Source organism: Drosophila virilis, chromosome 4, assembly GCF_030788295.1.
Source record: "Drosophila virilis strain 15010-1051.87 chromosome 4, Dvir_AGI_RSII-ME, whole genome shotgun sequence".
Lineage (NCBI taxonomy): Eukaryota > Metazoa > Arthropoda > Insecta > Diptera > Drosophilidae > Drosophila > Drosophila virilis.
This window is the reverse complement of record NC_091546.1, coordinates 9,912,972-9,938,093: the sequence shown is the minus strand read 5'-3', so window position 1 is coordinate 9,938,093 and position 25,122 is coordinate 9,912,972. Positions and strand designations below refer to the sequence as shown.

General features: G+C 42.1%; 8 protein-coding genes across 9 annotated transcripts; 5 read left to right on the top strand and 3 right to left on the bottom strand.

Moving 5' to 3' along the window:
• Positions 1–50: 50 nt before the first annotated feature.
• Positions 51–14,037, bottom strand: Ccdc85 (coiled-coil domain-containing protein 85). Of its 2 annotated transcripts, none has more exons than XM_002052243.4 (5): positions 13,321–14,037; positions 1,287–2,343; positions 1,039–1,227; positions 714–956; positions 51–645 (listed from the first exon to the last, which is right to left on the bottom strand). In XM_002052243.4, the coding sequence occupies exons 2-5, from the start codon at positions 2,253–2,255 to the stop codon at positions 199–201; spliced, it is 1,848 nt and encodes a 615-aa protein (XP_002052279.3). In that variant the 5' UTR covers positions 2,256–2,343; positions 13,321–14,037; the 3' UTR covers positions 51–198. The 2 variants fall into 2 exon arrangements, with proteins under 2 accessions (XP_002052279.3, XP_070065529.1); XM_070209428.1 differs by having other exon boundaries at positions 13,329–14,037.
• Positions 14,038–14,216: 179 nt separating this feature from the next.
• Positions 14,217–15,766, top strand: LOC6627861 (uncharacterized). The gene is made up of 2 exons (XM_002052244.4): positions 14,217–14,501; positions 14,561–15,766. Exons 1-2 carry the CDS (start codon positions 14,425–14,427, stop codon positions 15,693–15,695), a joined length of 1,212 nt encoding a protein of 403 aa, XP_002052280.1. The 5' UTR covers positions 14,217–14,424; the 3' UTR covers positions 15,696–15,766.
• LOC6627862 (transcriptional adapter 1) lies at positions 15,767–16,801 on the bottom strand. Its single transcript, XM_002052245.4, has 2 exons — positions 15,958–16,801; positions 15,767–15,895 (listed from the first exon to the last, which is right to left on the bottom strand). The coding sequence occupies exons 1-2, from the start codon at positions 16,785–16,787 to the stop codon at positions 15,769–15,771; spliced, it is 957 nt and encodes a 318-aa protein (XP_002052281.1). The 5' UTR covers positions 16,788–16,801; the 3' UTR covers positions 15,767–15,768.
• Positions 16,802–16,864: 63 nt separating this feature from the next.
• Positions 16,865–17,382, top strand: LOC26530901 (uncharacterized). The gene is made up of 2 exons (XM_015173388.3): positions 16,865–16,994; positions 17,051–17,382. The coding sequence occupies exons 1-2, from the start codon at positions 16,989–16,991 to the stop codon at positions 17,291–17,293; spliced, it is 249 nt and encodes an 82-aa protein (XP_015028874.1). The 5' UTR covers positions 16,865–16,988; the 3' UTR covers positions 17,294–17,382.
• zuc (Mitochondrial cardiolipin hydrolase zuc) lies at positions 17,291–18,297 on the bottom strand. The gene is made up of 2 exons (XM_015173239.3): positions 18,147–18,297; positions 17,291–18,092 (listed from the first exon to the last, which is right to left on the bottom strand). Coding segments are annotated over exons 1-2 (714 nt in total). The 5' UTR covers positions 18,148–18,297; the 3' UTR covers positions 17,291–17,379.
• A 204-nt stretch (positions 18,298–18,501) lies between these two features.
• dgt2 (dim gamma-tubulin 2) lies at positions 18,502–19,416 on the top strand. The gene is made up of 2 exons (XM_002052247.4): positions 18,502–18,813; positions 18,874–19,416. The coding sequence occupies exons 1-2, from the start codon at positions 18,588–18,590 to the stop codon at positions 19,383–19,385; spliced, it is 738 nt and encodes a 245-aa protein (XP_002052283.2). The 5' UTR covers positions 18,502–18,587; the 3' UTR covers positions 19,386–19,416.
• A 51-nt stretch (positions 19,417–19,467) lies between these two features.
• Positions 19,468–21,111, top strand: escl (embryonic ectoderm development protein escl). The gene is made up of 3 exons (XM_002052248.4): positions 19,468–19,790; positions 19,853–20,048; positions 20,107–21,111. The coding sequence occupies exons 1-3, from the start codon at positions 19,519–19,521 to the stop codon at positions 21,001–21,003; spliced, it is 1,365 nt and encodes a 454-aa protein (XP_002052284.1). The 5' UTR covers positions 19,468–19,518; the 3' UTR covers positions 21,004–21,111.
• Positions 21,112–21,379: 268 nt separating this feature from the next.
• Positions 21,380–25,102, top strand: LOC6627550 (U4/U6.U5 tri-snRNP-associated protein 1). Its single transcript, XM_002052249.4, has 6 exons — positions 21,380–21,730; positions 22,065–22,999; positions 23,072–23,619; positions 23,688–24,461; positions 24,519–24,744; positions 24,807–25,102. Exons 1-6 carry the CDS (start codon positions 21,484–21,486, stop codon positions 24,960–24,962), a joined length of 2,886 nt encoding a protein of 961 aa, XP_002052285.1. The 5' UTR covers positions 21,380–21,483; the 3' UTR covers positions 24,963–25,102.
• The last annotated feature ends 20 nt before the right edge of the window (positions 25,103–25,122 follow it).

Here is a 25,122-nt window from a genome sequence, read left to right as displayed (position 1 = left end):
GCTTGATATATAACAAGAGCAGTGCATTCATCGAATAAAAAATATAACAGTCAAGGATTATAAAAAATAGTTATTTTGAGTATTTCTTTTTTAAATAAAGCGCTTAATCCTAAGTCATAGTTTGAACTTTGTACAATGCGTTTAGTAAGTTTGTTAGCCAAGTTTTTTTTTGTATGTGTTGTCTAAAAATGTAAATGCCTATAACGGCTCTAGGGCAGTGGGACCGTGGGGACTCCCTTCCAGCTTACGCCAGACCACGTTGCACATCTCGCGCACCAGCGCCTTCTCGCCATCGTCCATCTGGTCGAGCGCACAGCCCGTCAGATTGCCCAGGCGATCGCGTTCCAGTTGCTCCCTCACCTCCAGGACTTGTAGGGCTCGAACAACAGCTTCTGGTCGGCCAGAAATTGGCTCGGGCAAAGCGGCAGCGGCCGCCGCAGCCGCGGCAACTGCCTGACTTATGTCCTGCTGAGTGTGTGTATGTGGTGAGGGCGCTGATTTGGCTGGTGCTGCTGGTTGAGCCTGCGGCTGTTGCAGATTAGCCGTGGGCGCAGTGCGTTCCTCTTCTAACTGCTGTATGCGTCGCTCCAGCGAGCGCACGTATTGCAGCGTCTGATCGTTGAGCGTGTGGGCGTTGCGCAAATCCTGCACAGAATTTAGCCGAGCATTAGATTGAAACACCGAAATCTCGTATTTATAGTATTTCCACTTACCGGCAATTGCCTTTGTTCCGCATAGTTGCGCAGCGCTGTGATTGTCTCGTCCGCGTTGGTGCTTGAACTGGAGCCGTCTCCATCATCGCGCAGCGCGTTGCGCGTGGCCGCACCGCAGCCAGCACAGAGTGCATTGGCGGCCACATGGGCACGCTCTTCATCTAAATACAAGCATAGCTCCTTCAGTTCCAGATTGTCGGTGATTAACTCCTGTTGCTTGTCATCCAGCTGCCGCAATTTGTTCTGATAGAAAGTATGCGAGTATTAATAATGGTTAGATATGTGTGTGTCGTTTACTCCAGCTTCTATTTAAACCCTAACTTACCTGATAAGCTGCCACCTCTTGACGCATTACACTGGCCGTATATCGCCCAAAGCGCTGCCATTCTCGTGCCAGCTTGCGACCCTTTTGGCGATCATCGTCCAGAAAACAACACAAATCGCGTAGTTCCTGATTGTCATCCAGCAGACGCTGATTTTGCTCTTTCAGCGCGCGGAGCTCATTTACCAGGGACTGTTGAAAATTTGAATAGATAGGTAAATAAATAATGTACAGATTTGCATTGACATTACCTGTAATTGTCGATTTTGTTCGATTGTTAATCGTCCACCATTGGATGTTGGTATGCCCGTCGCCACGCTGGACGTGACCGAAGCACTGGGCGACGGATGTTCCTGTTCTTGCTTACGCACAAACTTCAGCATATCCTGTTGCGCCTTGCTGGACTGTTGTTGTTGCTGCTGGTGCAGATAGCGTGCCTGCTGCTGTTGCTGCTGCCGTTGTTGTTGGTGTTGCTTAACCGAATCAGGTATATATATACTGGATAGCTGTGGTATATCTGGCGGATATTTAAGTGCCAAATGCGGTTTTAGTATGCTGCCACCTGACCCCGGCTGTGGGGGTGGCTGGTAGCGAGGGGGTATAGAGTGGGCGGGCGCCTTTAGATGTGCAGCCTTGAGCGTTGCCTGCTGTTGCAGCTGGTAGAAGCTGCGGCGCGTGGATGGCAACTGTGAATGGGCTGCCAGCTCCTTGGAATTGCTAGCAATCTGTTGCTGCTGCTGTTGTTGCTGCTGCTGTTGTTGCTGCTGCTGTTGTTGTATGGGCAGACGCGATGCTGTTGCGTGCGTATGTTGCTGCTGCTGCAGGGTTGAGTGTTGCTGGTGTATTGTTGCCACAGTTTGCAGCTGATGCGATTGCCCTGCTGCTGCTGCTGGCGTTACTGTTACGCTTTGCTGCGCTGCTGCTGCTGCTGGCAGCAATGAGCGTCTTTGCTGAAATTGCTGTAATTGTTGTTGCTTGCTAATTGCATGCGGCGTTGTTGTCGTTGCCGCTGTTGTTGCTGTTGCTGCTGCCGTTGTTGTTGTTGTCGTTGTTGTGGCTGTCGTTTTGTGTACAATTTTGTCAACGCTATTAATTTTTATCAAATTATTGCCTAAAGTGCTCGACGATCCTGTTGCTACTAATGTATGTTGCTGTTGTGGTTTCTGTTGTAGTTGCTGCTGTTGTTGTTGTTGTTGCTGCTGCTGTTGATTGCCAGACATTTTTATGTTGGTTCCTTTTTCACTTGTTTGTGTTTGTTTGTTTATTTATTTTGAGTGTCTAAGCCCTCGACGCCATGTTGCGCAATTGCTGCCAAATAAAACGATAAACAAACAAGAGAGTGTTCTAGTTAATTATCCGACTAGAAGATACCCTATTGTAATTCGAAATAAAACAACAAATGTCAATAATAATAAATAAATAGGGATGAAACTAGGATAACTTTAATACATAGCTTTGTATGTATGTATCGAGCCCTTGTAGTGTCTGTTTCAGATGGACAGGGTATTAAACAAGCACAACATTAAAAAACACGAAAATGATTTTTTTAAATAAAGATAAACGAAAACAAGCAGAGCATTAGGAAATGTATTTTTTGCGATATTTAGCGGCACGCCGCATGTCATTTCGATGTTTACAATAATTAAAATGCCATTAGGCAACCGCTAGATAGAAAGTGAAATGCACATTTTCCGCGACAGTGCAGCCATGACACATGCCCAATGCCACATAAACAAAGGGAGTCGCCTAACAATTTCCTAGACAACGTTGTCTGTGTGTGCAGCTAAATGCAACGAAGCGTCGTAATTTTGGATGAGTCTTACCGATGAAAATGTCACTGTCACTGTCATTGTTATTGCTATTGTTACTATTGCTATTACTAAACGACGCGTGGTCGTTGACTAAATGGTCGTTTCCGTTTCTGATTTGAAAACCGAAAGCACCGCAGCAGATGACAGATTGCACCTGGCTATGCCGTGACTATCACACGCATCTCTTACTTGATTTTAAAAGTGAAAACTAATACACGGGTTGATGGATGATGCTATCTGGAGTTGCCCTCAGGCAAGCTTAACTGTTATTCTTTATATATCCCTTTGAAATGTATATTAAATATATAATTGTATACATAAAAAAGCTTGTCCTGACTGACTGACTGACTAACTCGGGTGTTGAGAGTTTATCGGGTCGAAGATGTCTTCACATTTCATGACAAGCTTATAATATCCCCGATTACTCTCCCTTGTAAATAACTTAAAGCAAGTCAACTGCATACAAATTTTAGCTAAAATCGTTTGTTTGTTTTTAAAATAGAATACAAAAAAAAATACCTCCCACACGTATGACTGTAACTCTACCCACTAAGCATGGGAAACCGGCTCCAACGATTTTACGGCTCAACACTTTCTCTTGCACAACAACTATTCGAGCTCTCTAATGTAAAAAGAGTGTTTGTAGCTGTAGACTCTGCTTGTTGGCATGTTATTACAACTAGAACATCGCTTGCGCAGAAACAAAACTGAGTAAACGCTTTGTAAGTGGTTAAGGTGTAATAAGCCCTTGGATTTTTCAAGAAAATGTCTAACATTAAGGAACAAGCACAGCTAGTTATAATTTTCGCCTAACTGGCGGAACACAATGTTTTTAAGGGTTAATCGTGTACTTCTCTATTTGATTTTTGCATTCATAAATACAAGTTTATTGCGAGAAAACCCAGATAATGATGGCAAATAATATTTAAAAATTAAAGAAAAAACCTTGGCGCGGGCAAAGCCGGGTAATTCTATGTATGTACATATGTATTTAGCAAAAGATTTCCTCTTTTATTTTATTTGTTTGACAAAAATAGGTTGATGCTAAACGTAAAGGGGGAAAGAGGGGGAGTAAAGTTCGCACCATGTATTGGCATTTCCGAACGTAGAGCTGAAATCGACCCCAGGTGCCCAAGCCCAGGCTTGGGCTCAGATTCAGCTACGGGAAGGCAATCAAAAGCAACAAATCTACGGCAACAACAATGAGAGCAATATCTGTGCTCATTAAGCGTAACTGACACACGAAGTTTTTGCTGTTGTTTTAATATTATTTTCTTTTAGGGTTTCTTCATTTTGCAAATGGCCAAATCTTCGTTGCTCGTCGCCTGTTCGCAGCGGATTCTGTATCTGTGTGTGACTCAGGTAATTACACACATACACGAGTCTGTGCTAGGTATGTATATAAATCTGACGCTGCCGCCCCCCTCATGATTTGAGTTGGCTTCTCGCATTGTTTTTGCTCTTTACTTTTGGCAATTTTATTTTCGTCTGCGGCTCCGGCAAAGCCAGCAAGGCAACAACGACAACAACAGCAACGAGGGGTGAAGAGAGTCAAAGAGTGATTGTTATTATTTTGAGGTAATTCGATGATTTACAACTGTTGCTTTGTCTTTTGTTAGTTGTCTTTCAGAATGCTCCGACTCTGGCCCTCATTGCGTGGGGCGATACAAACAAAACAGCAACAGCAGACTTATTTCGAGCCAGTTACAAGTAAGAACGTTGCAACTGCGTAATACCCTGTTTAACAGTCTAATTAATTAACAAGTTTGGCGACTCTAAGATTTATCTTTCGAAGAGGTAATCAGTAGGCGACCTGTACAAGTTTTTCAGTCTAGCCTTAAAACTATGGCAGTTGTAGTTATAACACATGTTTCACGTCAGTTTAACGAGACGAACGGATGCACAGAAATTGCACAAAACCAATATACTTTTGTTAACTTTGTGAGGCGAGTATAACAAAGAGACGGTCAGTCAGTCAGCCCACTTGGCAGTCGTCTGCCTGGCCAGGCCTTGCCTTCCAGACTGTTCGCTGCATTCTTTAGTTATTTCGTAATGGCAACGATGCTGTTTGCCTCTTTACTGCAATTTTGCATACACAACAAAGCAGCTAAGAGGAAGTGGTTAAAAACGTTACCCCACGCCGGTTTGCTTTGTCCGCTGAATGTACGTTGCTGTAAGTTCTGGCAATGACGCGGGACTCTGGCGTTTTACATTTCACACCTGTTGTCATTTGCCGGCCAACTTTTAGGCGGGCGCGATTTCACTTGTCGCAGCTGTTGCGGTTTGTCGGAGGAACTCTGTCTTCGGTTATTTAGCCGACAAGGAGATGGCAGCATTTGTGGATTTGTATATTGAATATACTGCCCTACAATGACACACTACACACATTTTGTCAGCTGTGAAAGGGATAGCTGAACAAATATAAGCCGCACTTTCGATGCCATTCTCTCTTGTTTTCAGTTAACTGTCAGACAATATGTTAAGTCAAATAACGAGTACAACGAACGAAGCTTTCACCTTTCCAATGCTATCAATCACATGCCCACTTGTTTAGCGCTTGCCAAACGATTCGCATCACTGTTGATTGCATGCATGCGACTAATTTGCATGCATAGGTGCCAAAGGTTGAAGAGTCCACTAACGTGTTAATTAATAACTAAATATGTATTTAAAAGACAAGACAAAACAAGACGTTTATATTTGCCTCACCGTCTTGCTGATAGTTCGTAAACTTGTGATAAAAAACCTATTTTTCGACTAAAATAATTCTAATTGAATCTATATGATGCAACAGATTACTGCAGACTGTTGTCATTTATTATATATTAAAAATTACTTTCGATTTATTTCAATGCTTATATTGATACTATTAAAACTGAAAATATTCCTTTATCTACCGCTGAAGAACGATTTAAGTACAAACTATTTGACTCTTTCTTTCAGTGTACATAATTCATTTAATGTTTTGTCTGGAAATTATGACAATCGGCATATTTTGCCAAGGTTTGATTTTTCATTTTTTATTTCTTTGCTCAACGAAGCTTCAAACAAGTGTTTAATTAAGGAAATGAGCTTAAAGCCAAGAGATATAAGCACACATTTACCCACACGCACATGAACACACTTCAAATTAATACTACAAAAAAAATAAATAAATAATAAGAAGAAGAAGAAACTGCTATCTCCGGCACACCAGAGATTTGATACCCTATTGCAGATAAAGTGAGGAGAATTATGAAGCTCGTTGTTAAGTCTTATGAATTCTTGTGAAAGAAATTAAAAAAGTGTTCCACACAAACCTTGTTTTATCGACGGATTCTTCGCACAGAGCTATTATACAATAGCCCGATATTAAAAAGAGTTTCATAATAATTAAAAACGAAAGTAGAATTAATTAAAATCAAATTTGCTGAGGATACATCAAAAGCAAAAGGTCCCTACATCAGCTATATAATATAGTCAGCAATCGAAAGACTTGTTGGAAAAAGTCGGTCGTTCGCTGCATAACATATTTTATGACAGAATTGCCATACCCTCTTGAAGGGTATAAAAATACAAGTAAAAATTTGGTTGGTAAATAAGTTAAAAAAGCTAAAAACAAATGCGTATGTATGAAAGTGTACATACATATGCTTAAAATGTACTCAAGGTTAAGAAATCTCTTTTATAGTACACGCACCGTTCGCGGACACGTCCGTGGCCGCAAGACCGACAGCTTTTTGGAAGTGATGACAAGCAGCAACAACAAAAACAAGTCACGGCGACGAGAAAACCACAAGTCATGTGGGTTAAGTACACTTACTTAACAACACAATTCAAAACTGACCGCGCGCACAGACGATGAAATATGTAATGAAAGGCAAGGCTTAAGCTCAGCTCAAGACGGCGACGGCGACGGCGACGACAGCCAACAGGCAACAGAAATACTTGAAAAAGCAATTGCAAGAGTGTGCGAATAGGATCAACCAGGGATGGCAACTTTATTTGATTATTATACAAGTATGTATTAAGCTCCATTGTGCAAATGCTTGCTGAATGGTCTCGCGGCTTGTCTTTAAGCCTACATGTGTGCAGGCATCTTAGTATTTCAAAAATAATCTTAAGGACTTGCTAGACCGACTAGCAAACACCCTGTACGGAGCTGTCTTAATAACAATTCTAATTATATTTCTAATCAGTGTGTTTGTGTTGCATTAACCTACATAACAAATTTAATGTCTAGAGCATATAGTTCGAGAAATACTTAAAACGCCTTCCTGACAAAACCTGCCAATCACGAAACATACGTTCAGAGAGAAGCCCAGGAGGTTTTAATTAAAAGCCCGGCATGACACCCAAAAAAACATGCTACATTTTTTCTTATAATTTGTTATACCTTGCGATACATAAATATGCGTTGATTTAAAGAATTCATCTCCGCCTCATATTGCAATTTGTATCTAAAATTTGATTAGATACGTGCGATGTATATATTCCTTTTAATCTCATTGTATTAATAGTTTCAGGTAGGTGTTAGACTAGCTGCAGGTGGCGGTCATCTCTAGTTTTTACCAATTAAATTAACTATCATAGATAAACCGAGTTTTAAGTTTCTTAAACTTATAACTATTTGTCAGCCCTGATCTATAGCGACTTTAAACAGTCGCCCACAGCACGAGGGCTCGCCTCGTAAGCAAACGCATGAAAATGTGACAAGAAAACTCGCACAAAAAGCAATGTCAAGCAAAACAGACAAACGCAACACCCACGTATTCCTGCACAGACATACAAAAGCACGACCGAATGCGACGCTTTCCGAATCCATACGCTTGATTGCATTTGCGTTGCACGCACCAGAAACGAGATATATGTACTATACCATAGCTAAAAGGCACCTACATATGTACATTTATATGTGGATGGACGTGCATGTGTATATCGTTTTTCAAATGTTGCTCGAAAAACGCCTTCGTCGTTTGTATTGAATGACAAACGATAATACCATCGCATTCGATGTTGCTGTCGCCATCGCAGTCAGCTCTAAAAAAGACAGTCAGCATAATTTTCATGAATGAACTCTGTGGAGCAAACAAAAGGAAACGACAGAGAGACTAGCAGGCCAAATCATATTTCAGCGAGTAGCTCATTTATCAAATTTGGTGCGAGGGAGGAGCGACCATAAGACGGTTAAATTGCACGTGACACCGTGACTGGAAAAGCCGCTAAATTTATCAATCACCATTTTGGTCAACAACTGCCGAGAAGCGAACCAGTCGAACCAGTTTAAATAGGATAGTCTTGATGTTAATAAAAACAAGTGTAACCCAAATCACAAAACTTATCATTCAACTTAATAAAAATTTTGACGACGACGAACCTAGCCATAAGAACATTAAAGCCTAAAAGCCCACCCACGATGGCAGAACATACTATTTAGTTAAATCTCTCTTCGTTATAATGTTTGACATAAAAAATGAAATCATGTTTATAAAAGGCACGCTCAATTTTCAGCGTTCCAGCGGCATTTGTATTAATCCCAAATATCACACCCTAAAATAAAGGGTAGTGCTTATGTCAACTTCAGTTGCTTTAAATTTGCTCTTTATTTTTCATGTAATTAAATCAGTGAATTTATTTTATCAATCAATATATATATTTTAAGAAAAGTATATTATTTTTTATAAGATTGTGATGTGGCAACTTTGGCATGAAATCCAGAAGTTATTCGATTGGGCCTCACTTTGTCAATCGTTGAAATCAAATGATTCCCATTAACCATAAACATCGTTTGGATATGGATATATGTGCTGTTTATATTGCGCAGCAGTTGCTGGGGGATTGGCTTTCTGTAATAATATTCAGCATTTGGAACTGTGCGGTTGTAGATCACATGATGAAATTGGGGAGTGTCTCGCACAGACATTCAAATTATGCATAAGTGATACATAAATAACATAGAATCTCATAGCTGTCAACTGGACTGGAAACAGCCATGTTTTGATCAAAGATTCGTGTTCATTGAGTCGAGAATATAACGGTTGCAAATACGTTAAATTACAAATTCATCACAATTAAGTCAAGACCATCTGTCTGATATGGCAATTCCTAAAACTAAATGTGCTATTTATGGCTAGAAAGTTAACTTTTGCTTGAGTAAAACTGTACTCAAATAAACCCACATGCGTTTTGTCTTAAAGTGGGGGAAAACGGGGCTCATAGTTGCAATTATTAATTGCCAATTTTCTGAAGTTTATGGAGGAATTTCCAAAATGTTTAAAATGCTCATAAAACCTTCTAGCATTTTCATAGTTATGTTTAGATATATGTTGCACCTGGCCACAAAATGGTTAAACTCCCTTTTTCCACAAGGAGTGTCAAACACAAATGGCCTTGGAATGGGTTTTTAGACCGATCGAAATGGGAACCAAAAAAGTTTCATATAACCGTTTTCCACAATTGCGATAACCAATATACCAATACAGATAACCAATATACCCTTCTGTAAGTAGCAACGTACGAGGTCACGCATGCGCAATAAATGCCACTGGCAATGCCTTATACAAAAGTCCAATTAATTTTCTATTAAATGTTTATGAAGATTTACTTCATTTCTTAATCTTTATTTAATTCAAATTAATTTAAATATGTGTGCATCCGCGTCAGTATTAATAATTTCGTGCAAGCGCTTAAATGAATATATCCCAAAATTCTTCCACAAATTTAGTTGCTGACCTTTAATGACCAATAATCGGGATGTGAGCCCTGTGAGCAGGGTATTGCATAGTCGATTAGCTACGTTTCTTTTTTACCAATATTAAAACGTAATAAGCAATGCCATTAAAGCGGAAATCATTAAAATAGCTATAAAGATTGCACACGTGTGTGTCTGTGTGCCGGGGAATTATACTTCCTTTCTTCAACAAAGCGGCTTATGCGACGCTCTGGATTCATTTGGACCATAATGCGGTCGCTTTTGTGCGACAGAAACTTCCGGATTGAAAGATTTTAAATGCCATAATAGGACTTTAGAAGTCGTATGTACATATATTCTAACATACATACATGTTAGGGTACTCTTTGTACTCTCTTGAACTTTCCTTCCCTAAAGTTATATTGTGCACTTCTTCAATTAAGAGGTATGCATTTTGGTAAATGTGTACAACACTCAGGTGGTTTTTTTTTGCAAGAGATTGCTTGTAAAGTATAATTAGAGCAATCGAACATGTTGTAAGGCACCATTATGTGGTTACAACCAGATTATAACACCATATTTTGACACATCGGCAATAATAAACCCTTTTCAATTCTACTTGACATATAGCAACATTAATAAACTTATTCGAGAACCGTTCGTTTAAATGAGGAAAAAAAATTTGCAATATGTGGACATCAGGTAATCCAATACGCAGCATGGAACCACTGAACCATGGATGATTCAAAATGAAAGAGCGAATTTTATCTCTGTAGCTGTAGCTGGGCTCGTCTTTCAACAGCTGTGCCACGATCAAAAGTTGACTGCTCTTTGTTGGATGCTGCTTGTTTATAAATCAAGTCGCCCTAAGCGTATTAATGAAAGCAGATTGTTGGACCTGTTCGTGGTTTTCATCATCGGTGCGAATTGAGTAAGTCGTAAACAAGGTAGGCAAGCGAAATTGATAAACCTCTGACCGCTGACGAAAATGGGGCCCCACGTACTTGTAAAGGGCTGGCTAATAACTTCACTAGATGCAGCACGCATCATTGCAGTCGCAGTCCGAGCTCTAACGATAACGACAACAAAATGTTGATGGCACAAATTATAGGCAAGAAAACCACAGCCAAAGACTCTGGCAATCTGGCCGAGTCAGTCAGTTGGCAGCAAAAGTGGCAGTAGCTGCGGCAGCAGTGGAAAGTAAGCAAGAAAGTCTTAGCCACTCAGCCGAGGCTGTGGCGACGTCGTCGTTGAGACCCACAATTTCCGCCATTTATGACAGTCACAAATCGAGTTATACTAACACCGCACCGTTCGACGTACTTTCTAATTTCTAAATGTACTGTTTTGATGCTGTCGTTTTGGTTGTCTAATACCCTGTACTCATCCAGAAAACGATGTCAATAATATATGTAAAAAAAGAAAAACGCGTTTATGCAATGCGCACTTTTTGAACCGAGCATCAGGTTTAAAAGTCCAATAGTCCGAGTAACTTAATTAGAGCAAATGACTTTAGGAGCTATTAATGTTCTCCCTCCAACTTGTATTCCATTTTTTATTTCCGCCCTCTGTTGCGCTGAACAGGGCATTTCAAAGTCGAGCACTCCTACATATTTTCTCTTCGTGCTTTCTTGTCTTCTAACACAACTTTTTGTGGCATTATTTTTTTTAAGTATTTTAGCTCAGCACAAACTTGTTTTTAACGGCAAATAGAGTGTTAATGTTAATTTGTGCATGCGATATTATTTTCTGCCCAAATATCCAAGTAACAGAAACTTACTGGCGTTCTGTGCAGTTACATTTTATCTTAGTTTCCACAGTGTTCGCCTAAATGCGCCGGCACAGTAGTAATTACGTGGACATGGCAACATTCCCTGCTCCGTACAATGGAATCAACAGCGCAGCATCCGCAGAGCAGAAGCCTGATGCTTAGGAGGTGGCCATTTGTGGTCTGATAGCCAAGTTATAATAGGTCAAATTGGATGGCTGTGCAGTGTGTTTGTTACTAAAGCATGCCGACGCATCGGTACAGGAAGTTAAGCTTGTTATTCCAAAAAGCAACACATTTGTGTTTCAGTAAGGATAGAGTTCTTAAGTTCTGATCAGCAGACCATTCTATCATATAGCTATTATATGAACAATCGGTGGGAAATAAAAAACATTTCTATGTATTAAAATATACCCTGCATTAGCTACACACATATGTATGTCTGCAGGCTTGGGATGCCAGCTACTGCAGACCGACCACAAGACTGCTTTCTTCTTGTCTGATGTGCCGTTGTCATTTTCAAGGCGGGCCAATGCAAAAGCTTGCAGCAACATTTTCTGCATTTTGTGGGAAAATGTTGCCAACGATAATGGGCAAGGTGAGGCAGTTGCCGCAACGGCAGCCTAAGAAAAATAACTAAAAGTCCAAAGGAAAAGTATGCTGCGATGTGTGGTGGCGGCGGTGTCGATAGCTGGACAGGAAGTTAAACAATAACTTGTTCTAGTTGCTTGCCGTGGCCATAAACTGGGACACTTGTTGCGACAAGTTGAACGTTCAGTTAAAGGAAATCAAAGATGCGACCAACATGACAAGAACTACACACACACACACACACACACCTCACACAGGCACAGAAACACGTTCACTCATACATTCCAAGCTTCCCACACAGCGGTAACTGGGAGTGGTACACGAGGAAACCTATATTGTCTTAATGAACCACGAATCTGATATGCTGCCGCCGCGTTCAACTAAAAGGCCGCCCAATTATATATATATAAAAAAAAAAAAACAGACACAAAATGACACGCTTAAGAAAAGAGAGCAGAGCAGCGACTGGGGCAGCGAAGTCGGTGTACGCACTCAACGATGCTGCGTGATAAGCTCACAAGAAAAAGAAAGTTTTTTTTTTTGCCAGCCAGCCAGCGATTTCATTGACAAAAAGCTCGTGCAACGAACTTAGCATAACTGTTGTTGCTGTTGCCTGCAGTTTTGGCATTAGTTACACCTTATCGATACACGAAATTGACTTAACATATTTCTAACAGCAGCAGCAGCAGCGCAGCAGCAGCCGACGCAACAGGTTGCTAGCCTGGGCTTGCATGGCTCGCTCTCTTCTCTTTTTCTCTTTCACTGCAGATTGTCTTGCATGAATTTTCGTATTGATCTGCTGCACATTACATTTCGAAATGCCGCACTGTTTGTTGTTGGCCGCTCAATCAGTTTTACCTGCTGCAGCACATAAAAACATCAACAACAACAACATCGAAAGCAGCGTCGGCAGCGACTGCAGTTTTTTATTTGATCTCTCTTATTGTTGAGCCGTTGTCGTGCATCTTGTTCTGCTCTTTTGTTGTTGTTGTTGTTATTACTTTGTTTTTGCTGCTGCTCCTGCTGTTATTGTTGTGTTTCAATGTAAAATTTATTGGCGCATATAAATGCCTCAAAATTGATGTTATTGTCATTTGAAGTTTGACCCTTTTCCGCCTGTTTTGAGCCTGATTTGGAAATTAATTTTTGTAGAAACTGTGTTTGGTTTCGTTGACTATTTACTTGTTCAAATCTTGCCCATAGAACTGTAGAGAAAAACAAAAGACGTGCCGCTCCCAATACGCATCCAAGTAGGCGTTACAGTGCGCCAGAATACGGCAATATGTGCGGCTTTGAGAGAGGGGAAGTGGCAGAATGAACCTTCTTATGCCGCCGATCTATGAGTTAATTCAGTTTGCCTTACAAATACACCAGGCTTGTGGGCGGGCTGTTAGAGATATGCAAAGATGCCGAGCTAGTCCGTAGGCAGGGGAGGGCGTACTTACCCACGTACATATGTATGTATGTATGTATGTTGGTGGCTTGACAGTCGCTCTATGCCTCTCTTTCTTATTTCTCTTTGCTATTTACACAGTTCAGGGCGAAGCTTTTTGGCGTGGAACTTAGATACTACTGCAGCGTGCGGTTGGCGGCGATCCGTTGGCCACATACACAAGAAGAAGCAAGTGAGATTAGACAACTTCGCAGTGTGTTAAATTACACTGTTCCACGGTCGCGACATCAGTAACAAATATTTGAAAACGCATGCGTGTTCCTGTTGCTGCCGCATTCCGATGCAAATATGGCGCGATCCGCGATAAATTGTTTGAATAACGAAAATGCTCACACAATTCTTAAAGCAATAACATTCAAGTATCCTTTGTTTATTGCAACACAATATAAACACACACACACATATACACACGTAAAAACAAGCAGGCACAATTTCGCGCACTTCGGCTTTTAGTATGTATCTTTTATTGGCTTGAATTTTTCTGCCTGCCCTTTATGTGAGACAGAGACGCAGACGCAAAACAAATCAGCGATCTGGTACCTTTTTTCTTTTTGCACAACCAACTTGCTATGTGTACATAAAACTAGTTAAAGGGGCGAGTGCTTGATGCGTGTGTATTATCTTTGCAATAATTTACAAGCGTCAACATTTTTGTCCGTGACAAGCCGACGCGACCGACCCGCTCAAATTCCAACAACAAATTAAACATTAATGTTATTTAACAGATGTTAACAGCAACAGCTTGGATAGCATAATAGCCTCACGAGGGGTTAACATGATATATCGATCACGCGGAATATTAAAAAATATTCGTCAATCGATGTGACAACAATTGACAGACAACACCTTGCCAGTGATAAAATATTAGACAGTTTACATTTTAAATGCCATGAAAATGCTTTTCAAAAATGTTTCAGTAACTTGAAGCCCACTGCAAGTAAAATTCATATACATAAGTTGAGCAGACCAGAAACATTTCTTGCGACAAGTTGGCAGCTTCGTTTTGCAAACACAATCAGCTGTTTCAACAGCGCTCAAACAATTGTGCTGACAGATGCGAATAGATTTTTGTTTATATTTTTGTTAAACAATTACAATGGGTGTGTGCCGTTTTTTTCAACAGGGCTCCTGCCGATTTGGTACAAAATGCCACAACGAACATTTTGATGTAAAGTAAGTAGAGCCATAAAGGCCACACAACTCCGAGCTTATGCTGGCATTCTCGTTTTTAGACAATACCTTAAAACAGACATCGAATCGTGCATAAATGGTAAAATGTGGCCTTTTTCTGTATATGGACCGTTTAAGGACAAACCCAACATACCCAACTTCATTGAAGATCAGTCCTTCGAAGAGGTGAGGTACCAAGCGTACGAAAGTCGCCGACAGAATTGCTTCGAGCAATTTCATCAGCAGTTCACCAAAGAGGTGCTTGATACCACGAATAAAATGAAGGTCATGCTGCAGACAACACCCCAAATAATCGATGTCATGATCAAGCTATATGAAAGCCCGGAAGGCAACCAGCCAGCGGCCAATAATAACAGTAATCCGTTTGGTTTTGTCGGCAACAATGCAGCACAAACCAGCTCCATTTTCAGCAAGCCCGCTTTGGGCTCTAGTACTGCCAACATTTTTGGTGGCGCTGCTGCTGCGCCAAGCTTCGCGTCTAGTGGAAATTCTATCTTTGGAGGTGCCTCCGTGGGTAGCAACAATGCTGGCACTAGCATTTTTGCGGCTGCTCCAAGTACACAAAACATATTTGCCCAACAACAACAGCAACAGCAGCAGCCAGGCCCGTTCGTGCAGCAACAGGCACTGGGACAGACGCAACCCTCAATATTTGGACAAGCGCAGCCGCAACAGCAGCAGCAACAGAATCCGTTTGGACAGGCACAGGCGCCATCAGCTTTCTCTGGTGGCAGCAGTAGCGTTTTTGCCCAAGCGCAGCCGGCAAATGCATCGCCCTTCGGACAGGCTGTAACCTTTGCGCCGCAGCAGCTGCAGCCATCTCAACCTCAGCCTGGCGGCATCTTTGGTCAAAGCGCCGCTGTTGCGGCGCCAAATACAGGCAATATTTTTGCACAAGCAGCTGCACAGGCGCCGAATGGGTTTTTCGGTCAACCGCCGGCTGGTTTTCAGCAACCGCAGCAACAACAACAAATGCAATCGGAAGCACCACAACAGCTCAATGCATTACAGCAGCAGCAGCAGCAGGTGCTACAACAACCTTCGCAACCCGACAATAGCTCATCTATATATAGTCGCATGGAGGACCTTACACCGGAAGAGATAGCGGCCTTTAAAGCAGATCAATTTGCGCCTGGACAGGTGCCCTTTAAGCCACCGCCAAGGGAGCTTTGTTAAATTTAAATGGACTTGCAACCGTTTTTTTTTTTCAAATTTGTTATTAAAGAATAAAAAAAAGGTTTGTAATATTCTAGTGCATCATCATATTTAATCGCTCCATGTTTATAGAGTAGACAGCATGAGATCCAATGAGGTTTCGATCGCGAAAAGCGCGTTGGCAATCCTTAAGTGTGATCACAGTACGTTCGCAGGGCAAACTGTTGGAATATATGGACAAAATGTAAAAGTCTGTCAAATTAATTTGTGTGCAGTTGCTTACACTTGTTCGCAGGCCGAGAGAAAAACAATGTCATCATTTTGTCGCCTCATAAAGTTTGCGGTGTTCAGCTCTTTGTCATGTTCCAGAGGAGTATCGTCCACCTTTTGACGGGTCACAGTGTTGCGCAGCGAAGGATCCCGCAGTTGGGCGCCGACGTCATAGAAAAAGTTGCCCTCGCCGCTGGTTTTATAATGTTTACGTTTTTTTATAATTGCTGCAAGTAAGTCCTTTAGCAGCACTTGTACAGCCATGGCCACATAATCAGCCACGCTGTCTTCCACGGAGATTAGGCCGATTTCCCAGGCGCCGATCAGGAAGCGGCCCATAATGAAGCCAGCGTCGGGCAAAAACAATTCTTGTGCGCAGTAGCGTTGTGTGGGAAGCTGTTGTTGTTGCAGTCCCTGATCGCCACCTAATGTAGGCGGGCGTATCACCTGCATGTTGTCCTCCTTAACGAACTCCAATACATCGCACAGCTCAAAATTAATGCGATCGGCAAAGGTGCGTGAGCTGCGTTTGCGTTTTCGGCTGCTGCTACTTCCGGCGCCGCTGCCGCTCCTGCTTCCGGTGGGGCAAGTGGGCTGTAGTGTAGCAATGGTTTCTGGTGCCGCAAAAGCATCTATTTTATTGAGCAGCGCCAAGAGGAACTGATTGTGCAAATGCAACTTGTCTGGCGACATGATTTTGCGGGACTCGCAATCAAATTCTTCTTTGGTCCATCGGTTGCGAAACCAGTTCTTCATATTTGCCCTATAGCGCTCCCAGTTGTCACCAAGGGACATAGCTAGTGCCTCCTTAGTCACAAGCACCTTATCCGTGAGCGCATTCATTTCAAAAGTATAAATGACAACACCTCAATGAACACAAATCTTTTGTATTTTTTTTTCTGTTTATTTTTGTACACGACTATCGCTTAGGCAAGCTGATATCATTTATCGATTATTTTACAAAAAAAAAGTATGGCCACCTTAATTGAGCGGCATACTATATTTTCCAGCTGATTACTATATTGGCCATAGAATACAACAATAATGGAAGTAAGTAAATTAAATAAATATTTGAAAATGAATACTAATAGTTACTCAAATTTTAGAAATTGAAAAAGTCAAAGTCGCTCAAGAAGTCAAAGGAAACAGCACTGGTAGTGAAACTAATTAAAACTCAACGCAAACAGAAAGAAGTGAACCGCGTGTTGAAACTCAAGCATGAGATTCTACTTAAATCGGAAGTTTCCTACCTGGAATATATTGAGATGCGCTCGGAGCTCGAGAGACTGAATACTTTGAAAGAGACATTTATGCGCCGCCTTGAAAAATTAAAACAACTGGCAAAATAGTTGATAGTATTATCAATGCGTTTTCATTTAATCTTAAACAGTAATTATATTGACAAAATAAAGTGTATATAAAAAGAACAAGGAATCTATTTGATGCACGTTTTGACTTTACATGAAGAATATTCAAAAGATTTCCACATTCTGTCGAATTCAGTTTGAAATTGTTCAGTCATTTGCTTGTCCGAGGTAATAACGCAATTCTCACAGTTTCCATTAAAGCCTTGCAATGTCCAGTTGGTCGAGCCATAAACCACGACACTTTGGCAGGCACGTGGTTTCGCTTTCCGATCTTTCAGCCGCAAATCATTCACGCGCGCCCTTCCATCGATCACCATGAACTTGTGATGCATCATGGCGGTTGTTCGTGGCATGCGTACCTCAACGCCCAATCTGTTCAGACTTGAAACCTTCGAGCCGCTTGAGCAGATCATCTCGTGGTCACTGATCGCACGAATTGTGACTCCACGGCGCAGCGCACGCTTGCAGGCCTCCAAGAGTTCTATTATGGTAAATGTATAGATTGCAATATCGATGGAATGCTGCGCCTGGTCAATTTGATGAACAATGCTCTGAATGTGGCTCTTTGTGCAGTATTTGTTCCGACACTTGAATGGCGCTCTTCCGGAATGCTTTGCGGCACATGAACCGCTCAGCTCATTAAATATGAGAATGTTCAGGACTTCCGATTTTCTGCTGCGCACATACTTTATTGTAGCGTAAATTAACCGGGAGACAACCACAGTGGCGGCAGCTATTGTGATTGCGGTCCATTTGGGCTGGCTGTTGAACCAAACGTACACTGAAAGGTATATATTGTAATTGTACCCATTTTTTTGGTAATTTCAATACAAACTTTTTGCCAACAGTTTTCCTAATTGCGCTCAACCAGAAAAACGACTCTGTACGATTAATGAAATTGTAGAGATTAATCCGTTATTGAATGTGGTCTATCGAGTAACATAGTTTAATTAACTAAGTGAAGCTGTTTACAATTTTCTATATTCTAATACATATTAAGGATATTGGCCAGCAATCAATTGAAACGGAATTGTTAATATTGTAGCGCAACTCATGAATTTCTTTATGTTATTGGGTTTGAAATTACATTCAGTATTCCCGCATTGTTATCGATATCAATGTTTCTGTTATCCTAACTCAAAACAGCGACTCTCAAGAATATCGTAGAGCTGCAACATATTTTAGTGTGTTTTTAAGCACTGGTACCAATTCCTACAACCGTGCTCAGCACTACTGCGTTTAAAACAAAGAATTACAATTATATATATTGTTTATAATGGAAATGGATGATAAATCCAACACAATACTAAGCACTGAGACGCAAGAGCTCCTAGAGGCGCGTGACGTTGAGCTGAAAAAAGTTTTAAAGCTAAAATTGATATTAAATGAAATTCGCTGTTTAAACCTAGGATCTGAGGAGAGTCCAGAAATCAAACGTGCTCTCAAATTAGTGTCGGTAGCCGATTATGTGCGCCTGGGCGATGATCAGGGACATTTGCTTGGTAAGCAGAAAGCAATTGTATATGCGTTATGATTTGCATTGACGCCTGCCACATTTTTAGACTTGCAGGAATGCAGTAGATGCCCCCCGCTGAGTTATACCGACAGCAAGGTCATGCGCACACATCTGGCCGCCAATCTGCGCGCAACCCTCACGCCAATTGCAGAAATGGGCGATAAGATACGTAGCGAACTGCCACATGCATTGACAAAAGGTGAAGACGTTGACTTGACACCAGGACAGCACAAGATAATTGAATTGCAAAAGGAGCAGCGTGCTTGCTTGGAAAAGCTAGCGCAAATGTCCAGTCACAAGTGCGCACTGATGATGAAGGCTGCCGAATTAAAGACGGGTCCTCATCTGGGCAATGAGCTGAAGCTGCAGCAAGCGCACGCGCAATTGCTGCATACAAAGGCGGACTTGCTACGCATCTACTTCATAAATGAGATTTTCTCGCGTACAGATCATAGTTTGAAAGCTTATAAGGAGGTCGACAAGTATCTTGATGAGTTGCTGAGTGCCAATCGCACGCTAACAGAGCCTGGACGTCGTGAGAATTTAGTTCGTAAATAAGAAAACGAAATATAACATATTGCTTTATAAACGTGGTATTTTATTTAAATTCGCGAGTCTGGTATTTTCGTAACAAGGTGGCAGCTCTGCCACAGCACAAAAAAAAAGTAAACAAGACAAAAGTCGCGCAATTATGGAAAATAGTTCTAGCGAAAGTAAAGAGGAACAATCGGTAAATGGCGATGCCCTTACAGACGAGGCAACGCCGGAAATAGCCAATACGGCTGCACTTGCCGGCACCGGTGTCGATATTGAGGACACACTCTCGGTGGATTCTGCTAGCGTCTTTAGCACAACGACAACAACAACGCGCAGCAAGAGCAAGTCGCCAAATACGCGAAAGCTGAAAAGGCTGTGCCGGCGTATCAAGGCGCCTAAAATGGTGCAACCTCTGTACAAGTATAGGTGCGCTATGCAAAAAATACAAGAAATGAATTATTTTACATGTTCGGTTAAATTGTTTCCAGCTATCACATCCGCGAGGACCACAATCATCAAATCTTTGGCGTACAATTCAATCCCTATCTGGATAGAAGCCAATCCGTGTTTGCAACTGTTGGCAAAGATCGCGTGTCTATCTACGAATGCGTCAAGAACAACATGGAAGCTGTGTCCGACGACAGTGACAGCATACGATTGCTGCAGGTCTACGCAGATCCGGACGTAAGTCAATGAATCTCGGGTGAACAATTACGTATTATACAATTGTTGTAACTTCCAGACTGATGAAAGTTTTTACACTTGTGCTTGGTCCTATGATTCAACTAACGGAGACCCGGTACTGGCTGCAGCTGGTTATCGTGGCGTCATACGAATTTTCAACATCATCAAACATCAGTGCTCAAAGAATTACATTGGCCACGGACATGCCATAAACGAGCTGAAGTTCCATCCGGTGCTGCCGCAGCTGCTGCTCTCCGGCAGCAAGGATCACTCGCTGCGCTTGTGGAATATACAGACAGATGTTTGCGTAGCAGTGTTTGGCGGCGTTGAGGGTCATCGTGACGAGGTGCTATCAATAGACTTTGATTTACGCGGTGATCGCATCATGTCCAGCGGAATGGATCATTCACTCAAGCTCTGGCGGCTTAATAAGCCCGCTATTAAGGAGGCTATTGAACTGAGTTCAAGTTTTAATGCCAGCAAAAATACGGCTCCGTTTCCCACAATCAAGGAACATTTTCCTGACTTCTCTACGCGCGACATTCATCGCAACTATGTTGATTGCGTCCAATGGTTCGGCGACTTTGTCTTTTCCAAGTCGTGCGAAAATTCAATTGTGTGCTGGAAACCAGGCAAGCTGTTCGCACAGCGTCACGAAATCAAGCCGCAGGACTCAACCACTGTTCTCCATCATTTTGACTACAAAATGTGCGAGATTTGGTTTGTGCGTTTCGCCTTTAATGCCTGGCAAAAAGTGCTGGCACTTGGCAATCAGCTGGGCACAACATTTGTCTGGGAGCTGGACTCCAATGATCCAAATTTGACTAAATGCAGCCAACTTATGCATCCCAAATGCGTATCCACCATAAGACAAACTTCCTTTTCCAAGGATGGCTCCATTCTGATATGCGTGTGCGATGACAGCACCGTTTGGCGCTGGGACCGAATTAATTAAGATTCTTATATAAAAATCCTTAGTTTTAGCTATTCATATAAAACAACACAAAACATTTATTAAGTTCATGCAAACAGTAATAACAGCGCATACAAACGTATTAATGAACATTGAAGCTGATTTTGACTGGGCATAGACGACATAAACATCCGATAAGTTTTATAGTATTGAATAATCGTATCAAGCATTAAAAATATTAAATATTTTTTATGTTAAGCAATCAATTGAACATATGTATATTTATACATTAATTCAAAAAAAGCGCCAAAAATGTTGCCAGACGTACCGATTATATATACTCGATAAAATGTGGAGGTTAGTCGATAGACTTCAATGACTAAACGAAGTCAGTTGGCAGCATTGTGCGCACAGCACTGCGATGTACAGTGTTGAAAAAGTTGTGAGGCAAAACAATAAAAAAGATACCGAAAACGTTTATAAATTTCTAAAGTTGAGAAAAGATTCCAAATATTGTTGAAAATGGGTTCTTCGTCTGGAAAGAAACATAAGAAGGACAAAAAACATAGTCATCGCTCGCGCTCACATGAACGGCAACACCGCGGACCGGATGAGGAGGTAACTCTGGATCTCACAGACGACTCGACGTCGACGCGACACAAACACCACAAGCACAAGAAGCACAAGGAACATCGCCATAAGCACCACAAGCAAAAGGAGCGAGAGCGACCCAGCGAGGTCATATCTCTCGAGGAGTCGGACTCGGACAGTAAGTGACGCACTTTCCTTAATCGGCTGTGCAGCCCAACTTAAAGGGTAATTGCGCACCTGGCGAGCACAATTTAAACATAAAAGCGATATTTATTGGGTTAATTCTATATGCTTTATGCCACGCAATTACCCTGGAGCTGCACTTCTTAAGACTTGAGCTCACTAAAGATTTGTTGTTCTTTTCTTCTCTGTATTTGTGGTTTTCAGGTCGACAAACTGTGAGTGTGAGAAAAAAGCGCGACAAAACAGCCAACAATTTTACTTACAAACTTGCTATTGAGCAAAAGAAGCGTATTTGGAAGCTTTATTAAGTTTAAACCTTCTTTTTGCAGGTTCTGACTGCGTGGAGGTGCCGATCGAACAAGTTGCCCGGGCGAAGGTACGTGAACCGCCAGCGAGGGAACGAGATCCGCCAACTCGGGAAAGAGAACCATTGGCACGGGAGCGTGAGACACTTGTACGAGAGCGGGAACAACATGCTCGAGAACGGGAGCCACCTGCTCGGGAGCGGGAGCCACCTGCTCGGGAGCGTGAGCTACCAGTTCGAGAACGTGATCATGAAATAACAGCCCCACCACCACCGCAAATATCGAAGCATGTGGATTACGAGCGCGAGCGACGACGAGAGCGTGAAACCGAACGTGAACGCGAATCACGTAGACGAGGAGTGAAAGATCGTGAACGTGGCCGCGGAAGTTCTCGGTCACAATCACCAATAGCAAGCCACCAACCGCATCGGCAACGTTCGCACTCGCCAAAAGCAGACAATATCGCTAGCCGTAAACGTGGCAATAGAGAGCGAGAGCCAGGACGTGAACGGGAGCGCGAACGTGCCCGCTCACGAAGCCACTCGCCCATACCGGAAAGCGGTGCTGGTGATGTACTCTCCATTGCAGAGACAAACAAATTGCGTGCTAAGCTTGGCTTGAAGCCACTTGAAGTGGAAACTGGGCCAAGCAAATCAGCGCCATCCGCCAGCAGTAGTAGTCAACCGGAAAACAAAAGGTCTGCCACCGATAAGGATCTCTCTTCGTACAAGGATGAATGGGGCGAGTTCTTGCATAAGCCAGCAGATAATATTAAAGAAAAAAAGGAGGCCGAAAAACTACGCGAAAAGCTTAAGCAACGCAAAGAGAAGCGTTTCCTCGAAGAACGCTTGGCACGCATTCGCACGCTTGGCGAATCGGATGAGGAAACAGACAATGTCTCCAAGTGGGTGGATCGCAACAAGCGTGTTGTTAATCAGCGTGAAGAGGCGCTGCGCAAAGTAAGTATATGAAAAAAACTTGCAGATACCAAGTAAATAAAATGAACTAATTTTGTCTCTTACCTGGTGCAGGCCAAAGAGTTGGAGGAACTTGATGAGGCGTTTGGTGTTACCGATATAATAGAACAGGAAAAGCAAAAGGCTCGTCAATTGGCCTATGGTGATCGCAATTTGAAGGGCTTACGTGTTGAGCATGACGTGGATGACTTTGGTGAGGGCCGAACAGTTATTCTAACGCTCAAAGATCAGGACGTACTCAACGAGGAGGAGGGTGACACTTTGGTTAATGTCAATATGATTGATGATGAGCGCTACAAGAAAAATGTGGCAAACAAAAAGCTCAATCCGCTAAGCTATGGCTATAATGTCTATGAAGAGCAATACGATGAGCTTGGAAATCCAATTGAGCGTGCCATACTCGAGAAATACGATGAAGATATCGAGGGGCAGCCCCAGAAGCGAAAGAACTTTTTGATTGGCGAAAACATGGAAGAGGAGCGTGAGCATAAGCGAAAGCTATTAGAAATTAAGACCAAATTAGCTGGTAAACGTTTGGAAACGTTGCAGGATACGAATATCAAATTAGCATCAGATACTTTCAGTGTCGAGGAGCTGGCGACGTAAGTTTTGTCTATGATCCATTAGATTATGCTTTTACCAATTAAATTTTGTATTCTTGTTCCTGTAGCTTTAAAAAGCCAAAGAAGAAAATTAAGAAACTGCGCCAGAAGCTAAAAGCCGAGGATTTGGAACCAATTGCGGAGTTGTCGGGCTCTTCAAATCTAGGCAGCCGTCAAAGAAGTAACCGCGAAACCGACGAAAATGTAAATATGACAGATGAGTCGAAGCCACAAATCAAGCTGGAACATGACGATGATGATGATTTGGAGCGCGTACTGTCTAAGGCTCGCAAACTTAAGCAAAAGGAAAACATTATCAAGAAACATCTGCCCATCGATGTGACATCCATTACGCACAACGTTAAACCTGAGCCGGTGGATGATGCTACCGACGCTGGCGGTGTCCTGCTTAGCAGCGCCGATGGCAATATTGTGCTCAATGCCACTGCGGAGTTCTGTCGCACGCTGGGCGATATACCCACCTATGGCATGGCTGGAAATCGCAATGAGGACTCCAATGATATGATGGACTTTGACAGAGCAGAGGCGTTGGATGAACATATGGATGCCAATCAGGAGGAACCAACCTTAAGTCATGGCACATGGAATTCGGTTAATCCTGATGAAGTGATGCAGCCCGCTGATTTAGATAATTTGGGCGATGACGTCGAGGAGAGAGCTATATTAGATGAGGAGCCCGACGTGGGCGCAGGCGTGGCAAATGCACTGCGCCTGGCCCTATCCAAAGGCTATTTGGAAAAGGAAGAGAAAAATCGACCGAGTAATACAAAAATGGCGCATCTGCAGGCAAAGAACTATTCCATTGAGGACAAAGCTGCTGGGTAAGTAAATAAACATTGGTGCCAACTAACATTTTTAATGAAAACATCCATGTTTAGTGAGGATGACAAAATCGGACGTCGTGATCGTTTCCACGCTGGTCCCATTATGGAATTTAAGGACAAAGAAACATTCAAGCCCAATGTCAAACTTGATTATATTGATGATAATGGTCGAATCCTGAACCTTAAAGAGGCTTTCCGCTATTTGTCGCACAAGTTCCATGGCAAGGGACCTGGTAAAAATAAGATTGAGAAGCGTCTCAAGAAAATGGAGCAAGATGGCGTAAGTTTTCCCTTTTGATATCATTTAAAAATTTATATGTTTTACATATGCATCTTTTGCAGCTAATGAAAACAATGAGCTCCACGGACACGCCACTTTGCACATTAACAATGCTTCAGCAGAAGCAAAAGGAAACCAAAACACCATACGTGGTGCTTAGTGGTAGCAACAAAACTACCGCTGGCATTAGTGGCGCCTCAATATCCAAGTTTAAGTAAAGAGTTGGGCTACACCCCAGAAAATATTTACAACCAAATGCAATAGTAACTTCCAAAATCACAATTTAAAAGCTTATTGTAGTTCATATGCACATAAGTTTAGAGTTCAGAACCATACAAAACGCTAATATGCAACTCAACTTCATATTTATTGATTATA

Bases quoted from the DNA above. Each gene is read 5' to 3' on its own strand.
- Ccdc85 (XM_002052243.4), bottom strand. From the start codon at position 2,255: ATGTCTGGCAATCAACAGCAGCAGCAACAACAACAACAACAGCAGCAA. The intron at 957-1,038 runs GTAAGTTAGGGT...ACTTTCTATCAG, and splicing joins AAGAGGTGGCAGCTTATCAG to AACAAATTGCGGCAGCTGGA. The intron at 646-713 runs GTAAGTGGAAAT...AATTCTGTGCAG, and splicing joins CGGAACAAAGGCAATTGCCG to GATTTGCGCAACGCCCACAC.
- LOC6627861 (XM_002052244.4), top strand. From the start codon at position 14,425: ATGGGTGTGTGCCGTTTTTTTCAACAGGGCTCCTGCCGATTTGGTACA. The intron at 14,502-14,560 runs GTAAGTAGAGCC...TCTCGTTTTTAG, and splicing joins AACGAACATTTTGATGTAAA to ACAATACCTTAAAACAGACA.
- LOC6627862 (XM_002052245.4), bottom strand. From the start codon at position 16,787: ATGAATGCGCTCACGGATAAGGTGCTTGTGACTAAGGAGGCACTAGCT. The intron at 15,896-15,957 runs GTAAGCAACTGC...ATATTCCAACAG, and splicing joins CTCTCGGCCTGCGAACAAGT to TTTGCCCTGCGAACGTACTG.
- dgt2 (XM_002052247.4), top strand. From the start codon at position 18,588: ATGGAAATGGATGATAAATCCAACACAATACTAAGCACTGAGACGCAA. The intron at 18,814-18,873 runs GTAAGCAGAAAG...CCACATTTTTAG, and splicing joins TGATCAGGGACATTTGCTTG to ACTTGCAGGAATGCAGTAGA.
- escl (XM_002052248.4), top strand. From the start codon at position 19,519: ATGGAAAATAGTTCTAGCGAAAGTAAAGAGGAACAATCGGTAAATGGC. The intron at 19,791-19,852 runs GTGCGCTATGCA...AATTGTTTCCAG, and splicing joins CAACCTCTGTACAAGTATAG to CTATCACATCCGCGAGGACC. The intron at 20,049-20,106 runs GTAAGTCAATGA...TGTAACTTCCAG, and splicing joins AGGTCTACGCAGATCCGGAC to ACTGATGAAAGTTTTTACAC.
- LOC6627550 (XM_002052249.4), top strand. From the start codon at position 21,484: ATGGGTTCTTCGTCTGGAAAGAAACATAAGAAGGACAAAAAACATAGT. The intron at 21,731-22,064 runs GTAAGTGACGCA...TTCTTTTTGCAG, and splicing joins CGAGGAGTCGGACTCGGACA to GTTCTGACTGCGTGGAGGTG. The intron at 23,000-23,071 runs GTAAGTATATGA...TACCTGGTGCAG, and splicing joins GTGAAGAGGCGCTGCGCAAA to GCCAAAGAGTTGGAGGAACT.